The 15568-nt window shown below is 55.6% G+C and overlaps 1 protein-coding gene across 3 annotated transcripts in view; it reads left to right on the top strand.

The window, feature by feature from the left end:
• RNF220 (ring finger protein 220) overlaps positions 1 to 15568 on the top strand; it is a 311685-nt gene that overhangs the window by 127129 nt on the left and 168988 nt on the right. The window contains exon 2 of one of the 3 annotated variants that reach the window (XM_029911607.1): positions 828 to 902. The exons of the other annotated variants lie outside the window; for them this stretch is intronic. Coding sequence (XP_029767467.1) covers positions 828 to 902 — 75 coding nt within the window. The remainder of the gene's footprint in view (positions 1 to 827; positions 903 to 15568) is intronic. 3 annotated transcript variants of the gene reach the window in all.

Here is a 15568-nt window from a genome sequence, read left to right as displayed (position 1 = left end):
AGCTGGCGGTTGCAAAGCCCCAGGCCCAGATCCCTGACAAGGTGTGATTCATGGGCCCAGGGCACCTGCAGGAAGCACAGGCCCCACGGCAGTTCCTAACCCAACTGGGACTTAGTGGTTTCTGAGGCTTCAACGGCTCAAGGGCTCAGGAAGTGAGCCCCCCGAGGCTGTTATGCAACAGGCTTCACACACAGGGTCACACACATGCCGCACTCCTGTCGCCACGCACGGTCATGCTTCCAGTTCCGTGCCCCACACTCAAGCAGGGCCCAGCACACACACAAATGGATGGAGATGAGGGTTCTGAGGGTCTGACCCCCTGGGGCCTGGGGTTCCTTAGTCCAACAGGGAGAGAGAGGTAACACCAGCCTAACCCACCACTTCTGCTCTCCTCCGAGTGTCCTTAGATCTGTGTCTGCCTGTCTCTCGCCCCCCTCTCTCCCCTAGCTCTCTGCCCACCCAGTCTCTGATGACATTGCTAAGGTGCCTATCGCTGGGAAATCTCTTTAATCTTGGAAGGATTCGCACAGATTTTCACAGCCACAAATGCTGGCTGGGCACCTGTGAAGGTCAATGGGATTTGTGCATTGGGGAAACTCCGCCTTCATGTTTCGTTTCCCAGAAGTCCCATCTGTGCAGTGGACACTGGCTCCCCGGCAGGCACGGTTAATAGCTAGGGAACCCTTTCGCTCCTTTAGCTGATGTTAATTGTTAATTATTCCAACATGGGAGTGGCAATTCCTCCTTGAACTTGGGAACTAAACCCTCCTCCTCCGGTCACAGTGGCAATATTTCATAATCTCAATTTCTTGTCAATTGATTGCCAGATAGAAGCGACAGCCAAAGAGGGCCACAAGCGTCTGCGACCACCACCCACCGCATGGTTTTAGCTCTGCCCCTCTGTAAGTTTTCATTATTTTATTCTTCTTGTTGTTGTTGTTATTGAGACAAACTTGAAAAAAGTAAGAAAGAAAGAGACACTTCCTGGTCGTACTTCCGTTTATAACTAGCTTACAAGGGGTTAATAATGATTAATAGCCGTTTTAATTAATGGTTAATCTGTCGTTAGAGAGTCCAAGAGGTCACAGGTTTATTATAATCATAGCTTATCACTCACTGTGGCAGCTTCTACTCATGTGCTTATAGCCGTGTATCACACATGCTGCTCCTATCGGTAACACGCCTGTAATATCATTTATTCACCCTTTGTCAACTACTTATAAAGGGAACCATCATTAAAGCATGACCAAAATCCTAATAGGTCTGGAGTCAAAGAACCCTACAAAATGGCTGGGCAGGAGTTTGTTATTAGTTTTAACATTGTCTTAGTTGACTGGGAGACACGGGAAACAGAAAGAGACAAAACTAAAAATACATCTGAATAGGGTTCTCTGTTACCGTGTGCAAGGACAGACACAGAGGGAATCATCACAGCACTTCTGTTCATTTGATAGTATCCGAATCCTCTTAAATCTTGGGAATTCCTGTCGCATCTAAGCACCCCTCCGCCATCAAGGAACGGAGTCTGACCCCCCGCCCCCAGCCATGAGGCCGGGCAGGAAGGCAGCCCCATTTCATGGGCGGAGCACTGCGAGAGGTGACACAGTCTGCCCCAGGCCATGCGTGGCATTTGTAGCAGCGCCAGGAACAGAGCCCCGCTCTCCTGTGACCCGAGCCAGCGCCAGGGCCTGTGTGCCCGGAATGCTGGCTTCCCCGTTTTATTTCCCTTCTCTGCACTTTCCCCCTTGGAGCACTAAAGATGAGTCCGTTGGCCTACCCGCACCTGCCCCCCATGGAACGCCACCTTCCTCGTCGCTTCTGTTCCCGCCGGTGAGCCCGAAGGGTTCCCCCAGATCCCCCCCTTCCAGCTCCCTTGGGGTTCTCACTTCTGGTGCAGTCCACACGCCCCCGCCTCCCCCGCCCTGAGGTATCGGCCAGGAGCCTGCAGCAGGAGGGGTCAGGCAGGAGAGATCAGGGTGGCTCTTAGCAGTCTGCGGGAGGGCAGACCCTGCTCCCAACCCCAGCAGCAAAACACCGGTCCTCTTCCTGGCTCCGTGACCCCTACTGTTCCAATTGAAACCCTCAGAACATGGCCAGTCCTCAGCGGGACTCGACAATTTCCCCGTGCTCGCGAGGTTGTCTGTGGCCTTTTAAACTCACATGTCCTGAGTGGAGCTCTCACAGGGGGAGCCTCAACCGGCCATTGGCTAGGCGGGGCAGTATCATTATCTCCATAGTCCTGATGGGGGAAACTGAGGCACAAAGAGGGGAAGTGAGGTGGCCAAGGCTGGCCATCAGGACTCGAATCCAAGAGTCGTGGCTCCTAGCGCCACCTGCTATAATCACCAGACTGACTCTCTTCCTTGAGCTGGGATGGAGCTCAGAAGTCCTGGCTCCCAGCCCTCTCCCCCGCTCCAACCACTGGAACCCACTCCCCTCCCAAGCTGAGAGTAGGCTCCCAGTTCCCTGCTCTAATCCGCTCCATCAGCCTTCCTCTCCTTTGGAGGCCTTGTCCAAAGTGTGGTTCGATCAGCTCTGGAGATGCAGTGATGAATCCCAGAGACACTGGAATCCCACCCACCAGCTCAAGGTCTCTGGGGTCTCCGAGGGAGGAGACGATGTTTAAACAGACTGACACAGACACAGCTGAGCCCTTGCAGGCAGGAGTGAGCAGCCGTTGTCGGGACGTAGCTGCAGCCAGAGGTGTAGCAGTGGCGAGTGGCCCTGTCGTGCCCCGTTTAGCCGGTCACGCAGCCTCTGATGGGTCAGGTAATAGCCTCACAACGCACCTCTGGGGAATGGACCAGTACCGTTATCTCCATTTTACAGATGGGGAAACTGAGGCACAGAGCAGGGCCGTGACCTGCTCACGTAAGTCCTGAGCTCTTTGCAGCCAGTGCTGTGTGCTAATCACTAGATAAGCTCTCTCCATCCTCAAGCAGCCACTGAGCAATGAACAGGGACGAAAGCTGTGCTGACCCTTCCACCAGGTGGGCTTGGGGTACACAGTGGGGCCCTGGCTGGTTGGCTGTGGGTGCCGTCAGGGACATCTTAGCCAGCAACTCTCACTAATAAAAACTGGGGTAATGCAGCAGAGAGAACCCCATGCTGGGAGGCCGGGGTCTCTAGAGATGAGAGCAGTGCAGCCAGTGTCAGGTCTACTAGGGCTATTCCTGTCTCTGCTACTGACTCCCTGTATGACCTTGAGCAAATCCTGTCAACCCTCTGTGCCTCAGTTTCCCCCGCTGTGAAATGGGGATGATAATATCATCATTGTGATCATCAGGTTCCCTAGAGCGCTTGGAGCTCTGCACAAGGAAGGTCCTAGAGTAGGGCAGAGCATGGTGCTGGGCTGTTAATGTCTCCTCCCCAGAGCCAGGCAGTCTCTCACCCCTTCTCTGGGCCCTGCTCAGGAAACCATCCTCCGGAACCTGACTCCCTTTTCACCCCGGGAGCCTGTGCAGTCATCTTTATCATCCCTTCCTGCCCGTGATGAGTGGGATCGGCTGCCTACCACGGCGGGCGCTTCCCTTGGTGGGCAAGGCCCGGCCACGTTCAGTTAGTTCCTTGTCTGAGGCAGGCCCGAGGGTAGCGCTGCTGAGAGCCTGGCCCTGAGAGACTGCTGGGGGCTGGCGCTCTCCCCTCAGGAAGCCAAGGAGCGAGGGCTTTCTGCAGCTGCTCCCCAAGAGCCTTGACGCATCGAGGGGGCCTCCTCCCAGCTGAGCTCCCTCTCTGCTCTGCTCCCTGCCAGCGGCCGAGGCTGCTGCCCGCTGTCGGGTCACTGCGCTAGCACCACCCCCTCTTCCAGGAGCTTTGCCAGCACTTCCTGGAGCCGGGAACCCTGCCGGGGGTCGCAGGACCGTCCAGTGTCAAGCAGTTGTTTGCAGGGTTGTTGGAGCCGTGTTGGGCCCAGGATATTAGCGAGACAAGCTGGGTGAGGTGATCTCGTTTACCGGACCAGCTTTGGTTGGCGAGGGAGACCTGGAGAAGAGCTCTCTGTAGCTCGCAAGCTTGTCTCTCTCCCCAACAGAAATTGGTCCAATAAAAGAGATTACCTCACCCCATCCACGCCCTTGTCTCTCCTGGGCAGGCTCCAGTCATGTCAGCCTCACACCCCAGGGGCCCCGCAGGCAGAGAGGGGCTGAACAAAGCAGCCCACCGAGCCCACGCAGTCCCCCAGTTGGCCTTAGAAAAAGGGTCAGGCCGGGGGGGCAGTTTTTATCTTCCACTTTGCCTGGCCTTCCTTCCCGCCCAGCCCTCCCATCCCACGCCCATCCAGCTAGACAGGAGGGAGCTGAATTTAGACACACCTGCCCAGCTTCCCGTCCCAAGTGCTTGTCTGCTCCATCGAGCGGCCCGTGGGTGCGGTTCCTGGCACAGAGGAGTCCAAGCAGCGGGAAGGGGGTGAGGCTGCTCGTGCAGGCGCTGTGCTCGGGCCGGGGGCAGCCAGGGGAGAGATGCTCCAGACCCCCTGGCTCCAGACCCCACTTCATTGCTTATTTCTGGGTCATTACATTCGACAGGGAAAATTTGTTTCTGTCCAGAGCAGATGCCCGGACAGTCTCAGGCCTCTTGGGAATTCATCATCCCGAGCATTTGTTTGTGGGGCTCCAGGACCCTCTGCCCCACAGACCAGCCACAGGCCCTTTTCTCAATCTCTCCCCCGCATACGCACAGAGGGCCCTTCCACTCCCCCCACATGGGGGGGGGGGGAGGGGACTAGCGCACACGCGCACACACACACGCGCACACACACACAAGGGGCTTGTGCTTCGGGCTCAAAGCTGAGCTGCTCCAAAGGCTGCCTGGATTTAGGTCTCCAGAAGTGCCGATTCCCTGGCATGGCCTGGGGTTGGTGCAGGAAGCGGGTGTGGGAATGGAGTCCTGATGGTCCCTCCAGCAGCTCTTGAATCACCACCTTGCTCTTAGCAGCAGCTTCCACCAGGAGGTGCTGGGTGGGCCTGGGGCGGAGAGGATTGTAATGCAGGGCTTGCCCTGTTCCAGGTGGGAATAGCCCATAGCAGACCAATGGTCCATCTCCTCCACTCTCTGGCCCCTTGCTGCACTGGAACAGAGCAGTTGCCCATCTAGTCTGGCACCCCGCCTCTGCTGTAGCAGAACAGTCCCAGGGGAGCTGAGGATGCTCGGCACCTCCCAGGATCAGATCAGAAGTGAAGTGTAAGCGTCTCTCAATGTCGTTAACTCTGAACCCTAATGACAGTTGTGTAATAATGCTTGTATTGTGGAATAGTTCTACAGTTAACGATCAAGAAGACTAGAGCAGCGCTGACATTTTTAACGACTCTGATCATTTTAGCAGAAATGTTCAACGACTGAGACTGTGGGCTGAGTCTGGGATTGTGGGTGGAGTTTGTGTTTGGGTTTTCCCCTTCAAATTGACCCCCTTGCTGCATTACATGAGAAAAGGCAGTGAGACCAGCTCGCCTGGCAGTTTGCTTTCTCCCATCACATCCTGGGGGCATAGAGGTTTGTCCCTGGAGCAGCTGGGGTAGGGAGCATGTGTTGAATGAGATGATAAATGGGCCGCTGCGCAGTGTGATAAATGGCGAAGGAGCAGGGAACCAAGCCCAGCCATGGTGATAGAAGTAGCAGTCTGTCTCCCCACTCCCTGCCCCCACTGCCATCTCCATCCCTCTGAACAGCATGTGAAGAAGGGGGGTGGTAGGAAGCCCAGATACCAGGCCAACCTTTGGCACATTTATTGACACTCCCTGAGTTCATACCTCAACTCTACAATCTTTCCCCGAGATTATTAAAAATTAATTGATCTCTTTTATATCCCCCCCGATACCCAATGCCGCTTCGCGTCGGGGAGGAAGGTGGGGATGTGTGTAAAAAACACACTGATAAATGTTAATTACTCTTTTACGGCCCTTGTCAAATTCCAAAGCAAGTCGTAAATTCATTAAACTCTAACGGATTAAGCACATGCAGCTTATTTAGTCACCATAAACAAGATCATTTGGATGTTGATTTTTCCTTTTTTATTGCTCCGGCAGAAAAGAAAAAAAAGATAGACCCAGGGAGCAGTTGGTCAGTTACTAGGGAGTCTGAAAAGTTCGGGTTTTTTTTAATCCCTTGCTGCAGTAGCTCCACGGCTGCTCTTTGTATTACAATAGCACCTAAAAGCCCCAAACCAAGATCTGGGACCTCACTGGCTACGTGCCCAGTAAGGGAGAGTCCTGCCCCAAAGAACTTACAGTCTAAGCAGACAAGGGAAAAGGGAATGCAGCGGTCGGTGGTAGAGCAACGAATAGAACCCAGGTGTCCTGATGCCCAGTTAAGTGCCCTAGCTACTAGATGTTGATGCTCTTCAATAGTGGGGCAGGGTCTGGGTGAGAGATGGGACAGGAAGTCCCTTTAATGGGATTCTCCCCCCGCCCCCCGCCTGGATCGGGCGACCTGAACTCTGCGTGTCAGGAACTGCCCAGTGGTGACTTCCATCCAGACTGTGGGCTGTGCTCTAGACGCACGGATCTGCGTTCAGCTAGCAGGGTGCCAAGCAAAGTACCTCCGCTCTCTGTGCTTTGCAGAGCCCGCATTGGGCCCAACGGAGAATTCGCTCCAAAGAGCGGCTAGGGTATCTCCCTCCCGAAGCCCAGCCACGGGGGTCAAGAAGTGCCCTGGGAGTTGAGGAGTTACCATTTGACAAGGGCTCCCCACAATGGGGACAGGAGGTCCCCATACCCACTGAGCGTCCACCCACATCCTCACTCTGCAATTCATTCGCCCATTGATTAAGCAGCCAGTGAGGAAGGGAAGGCCAGTGGAGCAGCTCCTGGCCAGCCTCGGGGTCACCGCGGCCATGGAGTGGCTCGACGGCTGAGCATGCAGGTTCACCGAATGCAGTGGTTTCCACTACACCCCCAGGGGCCAGAGGCATTTTAACCATCTAGGCCTGTGCTGCTCTGTATCAGCACCCCTCCTGGGGGCGCTGCCCTGGTGCTGCTAACCGTGGGGATTTTTAAAGTCTAGTGTGACTTTGTCTCCTGGCCATTTCCGGCTGATCCAAAGAAGAAGAGCCGTGATTTAGGGCCCTTCTGCTTAAGAGACCTCATCAGCGCTTCTCTTAATGGAAATCCTTGGTAGTGCTGGAGAGAGAACCTGGCCTCCTTGCCCCCTGCTGTCCCTTCGTCCTTGTGTCTCCTGTCTGCGCCTCTCCCTGGCCTGCTGGGAGACACAGCGAGCTCACCAAAGGGTTGGCTGCTGGGGAATCGGTTTGAGGGTGTCTCTGTCTGATCAGGAGTGTGGACAGCGGTTTCCTGGGCTCTGCTGGTTCATGTCTGTGATGCGCTTCGGAAGCAGAAGGCCCTGAGTGTCGGGTAGTCACCGTTATTTGGCTGGGAGTAGTGGGGACTAAACCCGGACAGAGCCACCTGAAAAGCCACCTGTTCTCCATGCGTGGGTCAGTTTGGATTCCAGCCCAGAGCTCAGTTACGGCCTCGGCCTCCCCTCTCCACTGGCTTCCTTGGGGCTGCAGGAGAAAGGTGAGAGGTGGATCAGGACGTCAGCTTCTCCAGGGCTTCATTTCCCGGCAGTGCTTTCCTCTTTTCAGTCTGCAGGTACAAAGTGCACTGATAAGTCTGCACGGGGCATCTGTCCCAGCCAAACCTGGCAGCAGGTTTGCAAGGCCAAGCGAGGGTCTTTTCGCCACATTTAGTCTCACCGCAGTCCCCCGCCCCCGCTCCAGACTCCGAGACCTCCTCAGGGCCGGCAGATTGGTAAGCGCAGGGCGGGCAGTCAGGGGTTAACGGAAAGAACGTGCCCCATGCTAAGCAGTAGCTAACAGCCACTAGCTAATAACTTTATGGCTTCAAAGCAAGGCATTTATCATGCTGAAGTTTGTTTATGCACTAGTTATATGGCACATTATACCAGATCTGTGTTGGGCTGATAAATTCTAGATGACAAGCAAGGCTACCGAGGGGACTTACTGAGTCCAAAAGACCAGTAGCTTTTTCCTGAACTCTGCTTTCCGAGATAAGGGCGGTTTTTCCCTCTTTTGTTTTGTAAGGAGGGCAAAACAAACCAAACCAAAAAATCACCTCCAACAACCTGTAAACTTAACAAAAAAAAGTGAGGGATTATTTTCTTAGCAATACATCACCCAGTTTCCTGGGCTTTTGGATGGGGTGGCTGGCTGTTACCTTTCACACTGATCCCAGGTGATCACCTCTCTTCTGGAAAGTCCTGAGTTTGGTCCCCCACTCGGGGTTGTGCAGAGAGCTGGTGTGGGCCCTGCCGGGGGCACTGTGGGCGGTGCCACCCAGGTGAAAGTGGAAGTTAAAGTACCCAGGCACTTTTTGAACCTGACCAGCCTGGCCGACGTTCCCTAACTCACTAACACAAGATCTAATATTAATAATTACAATTATTATTCCTAGCCTCCTGACCCCCCTAAAACGAGGTGGGTTGGTTTTATTCTCCCCATTATATTGATGGGGAAACTGAGGGGCTGTAACCTGCCCAAGATGATGTAATGAATCACTGGCAGAGCTGGGAATAGAGCCTAGGTCTCCTGGCTGCTCGAACCACTAGCCAACATTCCTGTCCTGTTTGGAAGATACCTTGAGTATGCCTGGGGCTCTGTAAAGCTGGCCTCCCTCCTGTTTAGCGTCCCAGCTGCTGGAATGCCCATGAGAAGTCCTAGGCGGACACCCCAGTGGGAACTCCTGTATCTCTCCCAAGGGGACAGAGGTTGTTCAGTTCTAGTGAAGTAGCACAGCCCTCGTGCCTAGTGTCCGAGATGGAGCAGCGAGGTTAGTTAGGGCTCTAGTTACCTGCGCTCCGCTAACGCCCCCTCCCAAGCTGTACCCAGCCTGGTGATGTGTCACCAGCCTTTGATCCTGCAGATCTGAATGCAGAGGAGGTTTCAGTTTCCCCCCTGCTGGGAACGCAGCCAGATGAACTCCGTGGCCTCTGGCATGATGGTGCTGAGAGCTGAACCTGCCCAGACTTGAGGGCATTGGGTGTAGGGACTTTGCCCCCCCCCCCACGGTAATCAGAGCAGCGCCCGCACAAGGGGCTTGCAGAGAGAAGTGGCTGTCAGAGAGCGGGGGCCAGTTAGCTTGGGGACAGGCGAGACTCCGAGCAAGGGGGTCAGCTCCCATGTTGATGGCTGTAGTGTCACACCCTAGTTAGGGAGTTAAGGGGGCTGTTCCCTTCCCCGAGTTGGCAGCATCACTGCTTTGCCAGTGGCCAGTGGCCAGAGCCCCTGCCCCTGTTCTGTTGGGTTCACCCCATAGCAGCAGGTGGGGGAGATCTCTGCGTTCCCCTCCCCTTGTCCAGCATGGCTCCCACAGCTCTTCTACTGGCACTGCAGCATGTGCGCACGTGTGTTTGTATGTTCACATCCGGGTGTTTGTATGTCCCTGGGTGTATGGGTGTGGACGTGTATGTCTGTGTGTGTGCCCGTGGGTATTTGTATGTATGTGCATGGCGGCGTGCGTGTACCGGCCCCTGTAGGCTGTAAATACTGCCGGCGTGTCAGGGAGGTTGAGCAGTTTATAGCTCAAGGTCAGGCCCATGAATCATAAAGAGGTGTCGGAAGGAGCATTAACTCCTAGCCTTCGCTCAGTCTCTGGGTGGTTTCAGGCGGGGCCCTGGAGGCAGTGATTAAAGGGTGCACCTTCCCCTTTCAGTTTTACGGTAAAAGGAAAGCAGTAAATGAGAGGCCCCCGGGCTTGGTGCAGGCCCAGCCTCGGCTACCTGGGGTACCTGCCCTGCTGCCCCCAAGCGAAAGCAGGCCCAGCCCCCGTGCCGCTGACCACGCTGTCCAGCTGTGCGGTCAGTGGAGCTGTGCGGCTCATCCCTTCCCCGCTCCCGGACGAAGGGCTAGCACCGAGGAGGGGCCCCGGGCTAGAAGCCTTTTCTGAGCTGCTGGTAGAGCCCTGGTTCCTCGTAGCTGGGGGGGGGAAAAGCACTCCTCGCCCACTGAGACTGCTGCCCCCATGGGCTCTCCCCTCTTCGGAAGGGTTTTGCCTGCTGTCTCTCCGGGCCGTGCTCGCTTCCTTTGCACCCCCCAAGCCCGGCCTCCCCTTACCACACCAGTTGGCGTCCTAGCCAGCCGAGAAGGGCTGTGAGCAGCTCCCTTTGTAGCCTCTTCCTGCGACGTCTCTCAGGCCTGGCAAGGCAGCAGCCCTTTTGCTCTGCACCTTTTTACGACTCCGGCTATAATTAACTCGAGTAATAAAAATTTTTGAATCCAAATAGATATAATTAACATTTAATGCCCGTGGTTTTTTGAGAATCGTCAGGACTATTAAGAGCTGGGTATTGATTGAAGAGGTGAGGCAGATGTCTCTGTTATTGGTTTGGGATTGCAGGGGCCAGGGGAGAGGAGGAGGAAGAGATGCCAAGGAAAGGACCTCCTGCAGGAGGGACTTAGGGTCCCTGCCCCCACGGTGTCTCCTTTGGGCTTCTACAGCTTCCCCTTAGCCCTGCCCCTACGCCCCGCCCTTCCCTCCTGGTACAAGTCTGCGTGTGGGGAGCAGAGCTGTGGAGCTCCCGATAGCGAGTGGAAGTTGGCTCTGGTTGGGAGGCGGCCGGACACCTCTTGTCTGACGATGGGCTGTGATTGCCAGCCTATCCCCACCAACCCCCATCTTAGCCTAGGCCTGCAGGGCAGCGGCCCGTGCCGTTCTGCAGAGACTTTGGGTAACCATCAGCACTGGCAGTGCAACCTGGACCTGGCCAGGCGGTAGTTCGGGGGAGACCGACCCTGGGAGCCCCAGGCTCCTCAAGTATCAGGGAGTGAGGATTACTGTGTCCTATTCCAAGCGCTGCCACTGACTCACGGTGCAATGGCCCCTTTCTGGGCCTTAGTTTCCCCATCTGTGTAATGGGCCCAGTAATACTAGCCCACCTTTGAAAAGTGCATCCAGGCCAATGGGTGAATAGTGCAGCATACATGCCCAGTATTATTAGTAGCTGGGCTTACGGTACTTCTTGTGAACATGCCGTGCTGTACAAGAGATTATGGAATAATGCACCTGGCTCCGAGAACTGCAGGGCTTCCGCAGCCTGGGCATGGGGATCTGCAGCTGCTCACCTCTCCAGATCTCAGCTTGGTGCCTGACTCTTCTGGGCCAGTCCCAGAGCCCTCGTGCAGCGCCTGGGATCTCGGAGGCCAGGGTGACAACCTGGAGTGTAGGACTGGTAAGAGAGTCAGCCTATGGGACACCGAGCTGATCAGACTGACTAAAAAAGAACACGGGCCATCTTTTCCTTAGCTGCAGAACCAGGACCTCTGTTATCCTCAGCCGTGGCCCCCTGCCTCAGGGAAAGCTCAGGTTTTGTGATCAACTTCTAGCTCCAGACTGAGCCAAATCAGAACTCGGAACCAAACACCCCTTTATTTGGGGAAGGTTTAGAGCTGGGCTCACTCGCCCAGTTTGTCTCCCTCTCTACACACAATTCAAATGGGGCTGCCCCTCCCTGCCTAACTTGACCTCCGTGCCCAGAGGCCACGGAGATGGGCTCACGTTAAATCCCTGTGGTGGCTCCACCCTCCGGAGAGCTTTGCCCAGACGGCGTGGGATGTGCCTTCCAGCTGGACCTGTTGTTCTAGGGCGGAGGTTTGCGGCAGAGAGCCCTAGCAGCTTGCCGGAAGGGAAAGCACTTCTCCCTCCCCATGAAAAGTCCTGACCCCCCTGGGAATCAAGGCTCAGAGCCCTGGAATTGCTGGGGCTGGCGGTGCTGCTGGATGGCGCGATAGGTGCGAGGCGGGTCAGCAGAGCAGAAACCAACACGCACAAAGACATAGGCAGCATTTCCATTAATAAATGCAGGCAGTAACACGCCGTGCCAGGGGCTGGGCCCGGCACAGGCCTGTCTCTGTGACCCTGTCCCGACTGGCACCGCTGGGGTACCTGCAGTGCCATCCCGAGGCACCCCTGAGCTCGCCCTGAATGCACCAGCCAGCACAAAGCTGCCTTTCTTTGCTGGCACACAAGCGCTGATTGTTTGGACACTTTCCCTGCCGCCGCCTTATGTTTCTTTTATTAACCAGAAACAAAGAGAGAACTTTCGACTGTGGCGTGTCAAGAGCCCTTTGGATTTCATTGGGCTTGGGTGACAATTTTAAAGGAGCCAGCAGTGCTCTAGTGGCTTGCGCGTCATGACTCCCGGCAGAGACGACCTGTGCCTGCTGCTGGCTGGGGGTAGAGTGAGGGCAGCCGGCTTCACGCAGCGTTACTGAGCCTGCTCGGTACAAGCCAAGCTGCAAATCTGGGGGTGGGGATGTGACCCTGCATTGCCCCCCCACACACACACACGTCACCTCTGACTCCTGGGGTCTTTGACCGGTCCTGTCATGTGACTTGCAATTGCTCTGTGCCTCAACTTCCACATCTGTAAAATGGGTCTGATGATCCTGCCCCCACCCCCACCTTTGTCAAGTGCTTTGGGATCTCTGGATGGAAAGCCTATGCGAGTGCATAGTATTTGTGCTAAGCGGCTAAAGACAAGAGTCTGGTGAGCTGTAATGACACCCTGGTGGCCAGGTCAGCTCTGAGTGAGCGATTTTCTCTACCTTTTGATTGGCACAATCCACTCGCCTACCTCAGCTGTCACCCCCCCCCCCCCGCAGAACACCCCTCTGTCCATCCTGGGGATGGGGAACAGGGAAGTGAAAGATGCAAGTCTTGCCTTGCATGGGTTTCTGAGGGCTGGTCCGAGCAGGGAATCAGACATGTTTTGAGGCTGGTGGCTGGGGGAACTGAGTTCTCCTTGTGAATCTCGGCCGTGGGTGGGGGGAGGGAGGGGAGTCTGAGACACTGGAAGGCTTTGTTAATTTCACTCCTAACCTCAGTGAAACTTTTGTACAGTATCTGCTTCCTTATAAGAGAAACCAAACAGCTCCCCGCGAGGAGCGATGACTTGGCTTCAAAGGGCGGGTGGTCATTTGGATAGACGGCGGGGAGGGAATTCTGACATGCTCTCCCCTGATCTAATATGGCACAGTTGGGGGCCACAGACATAAACTTCCTAGAGGAAGGCCACCCAGCACTGCTGTTTGGAAGTGTCTGCTGCAGCCAGCCCCGCTGGACCCGCAGCCATGTTGAATCAATGTGCCCTACGCCCAGGCTCACGAGGGTCAAGCCTGGGATGTCCAGGAGGTAGGATCAGCTCAGGGGAATTGAAAACAGAGGCCCGCCATGTTGAACTACTGAAAGCGCACAGCTCCCGAGAGGGCTGGGCTAGCGAATGAGCACGGGGCTGGGTCCCTGCGGGTCCCAGCTCTCCACTCACTCCTGGCGGGACCTTGGAGATGTCTCCTGCCCTCTCTCTCTCTGTGCCTCTGGTCCCCCAGTGGCAAACACCAGGGAGGATGGTGCCTGCCTCGCGTGGTGGCTAATGAGTTTGTAACATGCTCTGACGGTGAGGATCCTTTGCCCCGCCGTCTGCTGGACAAACACTAAGGAATTAACCGTCACCACCCCCACCCCCAGCAGGGAGGTCAGGATTCTCCCTTGTTTGCACCCTGGGAAACTGAGACACAGGGCCGGGACGTGCCTTACCCAGCGAGCGAGTAGCAACGTTGGGAATAAAACCCAAGAGTCCTGGCCCCGTGATTTGGCTGGACCGAGAGGGGTGGAACCGAAGCTGCTTGTTAGGGAGGTTGCAGGAACTAGCTCTGAACGGATCAGAACCAGTGGCATGATCCAGGTCCCATTCAGGAGGCCTGAGCAGTGGGAGAGCGAGAGTGGGGAGGGGCTCAGCTGCAAATCCATCTCCAGCAGGAGTGATAAGCATCTCTTATCACCATTGTCATTGTAATGGCTGGGATTGAAATGCTGGGCTGGGCAGGGGCTGGGGTCTGAGCTCCGCCAAGGGGCACTGAGGCGAGGTGGGGGGGGGGGGCTGCGCCAGGGACAAACCCACGCAGAGATTGCTCTGGGACTGCGACCAGTCTCCCAGCACATCAGACCTTCTCTCCAATAATGACCATGTCTGGTTCTCCCATCACCTGCCCTTCCGGGGGCTGACGCTTGGGGTAATATTCTCCCCTTCACTGCGTCCTTTCGGGGTAGAGCAGCCTGCTGGAGGGAAGGATGGTGGTAGAAAAAGAAAATGGGAGATGCAGGTCATGCAGCGTACATGGTCACCACCCCATGGCCCTCTGGGGTGAGCGTCACCCCAAAGGTGGTATTTAGGGTAGGGAGTGGAGATAGAACCAGGAGTGGGTGGGATGAAACTAAGCAGAGGAAAAAAGCTTCCTGGTAGTGAGATATGTCAGGCTGCCAAATCCTCTCCCTGGGGCAGGGCTGGAAGCGCCATCCCTCGGGGGCTTTTAAAGCTGGCCTGGCCAAGGTGCTGGAAAACGCAGGGAGCAATCCTGCACTGAAAACTGGATCTTCAGCTGCCCAGATATCATGGTGATGGGCACAGTGTGCAAACCTAGCTAGACAGACAGCCCTTTCTCTTCTCGGGGGGGTGTCGGAGTTATCACACCCACCACAGGCGTCCAGAGGTGATTTCCAGGTCTGGCTGGCTCAGGAACCCGAGCTCCCAGTTTCAAGGCTGTGGTGAGGGCCCACTGCTCCCAGGAAAGCCCCCGAGAGCAGCTCTTTGCCTGGCAAAAGAAGAAAGTCTGTGACTGTTCCCTCCACTGCAGCCGTGGCTGAGTGAGATCCCCAGGCTAGTGTTCTTCAGGATGTCAGACGAGAGGGTCACAACAGGCCTGTCTGGTCTTTTCCAACCATCATTCGGTTCCCCTATAACTAGACAGCGGTTGTTTAACCCTAGTTGTCACCAGCCGATAGTTTGTTAGCAATTGTTGATTGGGATTCCAAGGTCATCTGACAATACAGGTACATGGATAATATCTAGCAACGTTATTGTTCCACTGTGTCTGGGTCCGTCTATCTCTGCCTGTCTACGGTATCTCTCCTTCTGCTAAGTTTATTTCAATCGGATGAGTCCAGGAAGGTTAACTACGATACTGTAGCAATCCCATCGTTCGTCAAAGATACCAGTGGGACACGGGCAGGGGTCCGTAATGCTCGGCACTCTTGCATTGTTCCCCAGGGGAAATCATGGCTGTAAGGGATCACCCTTCCACATGTGAAATGGATACAACTGTCTGCGCTGGGCGTGGGGCTGGGGCTACGTGAGACCCTTTTGCGCTAAAAGCCTCACACTATTGGTGGCACTGAGGCATTGCCAGGGCTAGTACAGGGCACCCCCTGGCGCTCTGATCCTCCTGCTCAGAGCAGGGCTACACAACATGGTGGGCAAAACGCCAGCGTTCTGTCTACACTAGCGCACCCAATGTTGCTGTCACTGGTGGATCGGCACCAGTGATTCTAGCGTAGACAAAGCCCGCATGTGGGACAGAGTGTGCTGGATATTACATAGCCATGTGTGCCCACCTGCTCCATGAGAACGTAGATGTCTGGGTGCTAGAGAGGGAGAACAGACCCTGTGTATTAATAGCGAGATAGCCAAGTCTCTGCAGCCCTGTTGGGCTTAAATCTGTCATTCCGGAGCAAAGCCGTGCTCTTGTGTTGCCCAGCTGGCTTCTGAATACTAACGAGGCAGCGTG

The sequence above is a fragment of the Terrapene carolina genome, unplaced genomic scaffold (assembly GCF_002925995.2).
Source record: "Terrapene carolina triunguis isolate 2854851 unplaced genomic scaffold, T_m_triunguis-2.0 Scaffold110, whole genome shotgun sequence".
Lineage (NCBI taxonomy): Eukaryota > Metazoa > Chordata > Testudines > Emydidae > Terrapene > Terrapene triunguis.
Note: the sequence above shows the minus strand (reverse complement) of the source record. Positions and strands in the feature narration are given on the sequence as shown.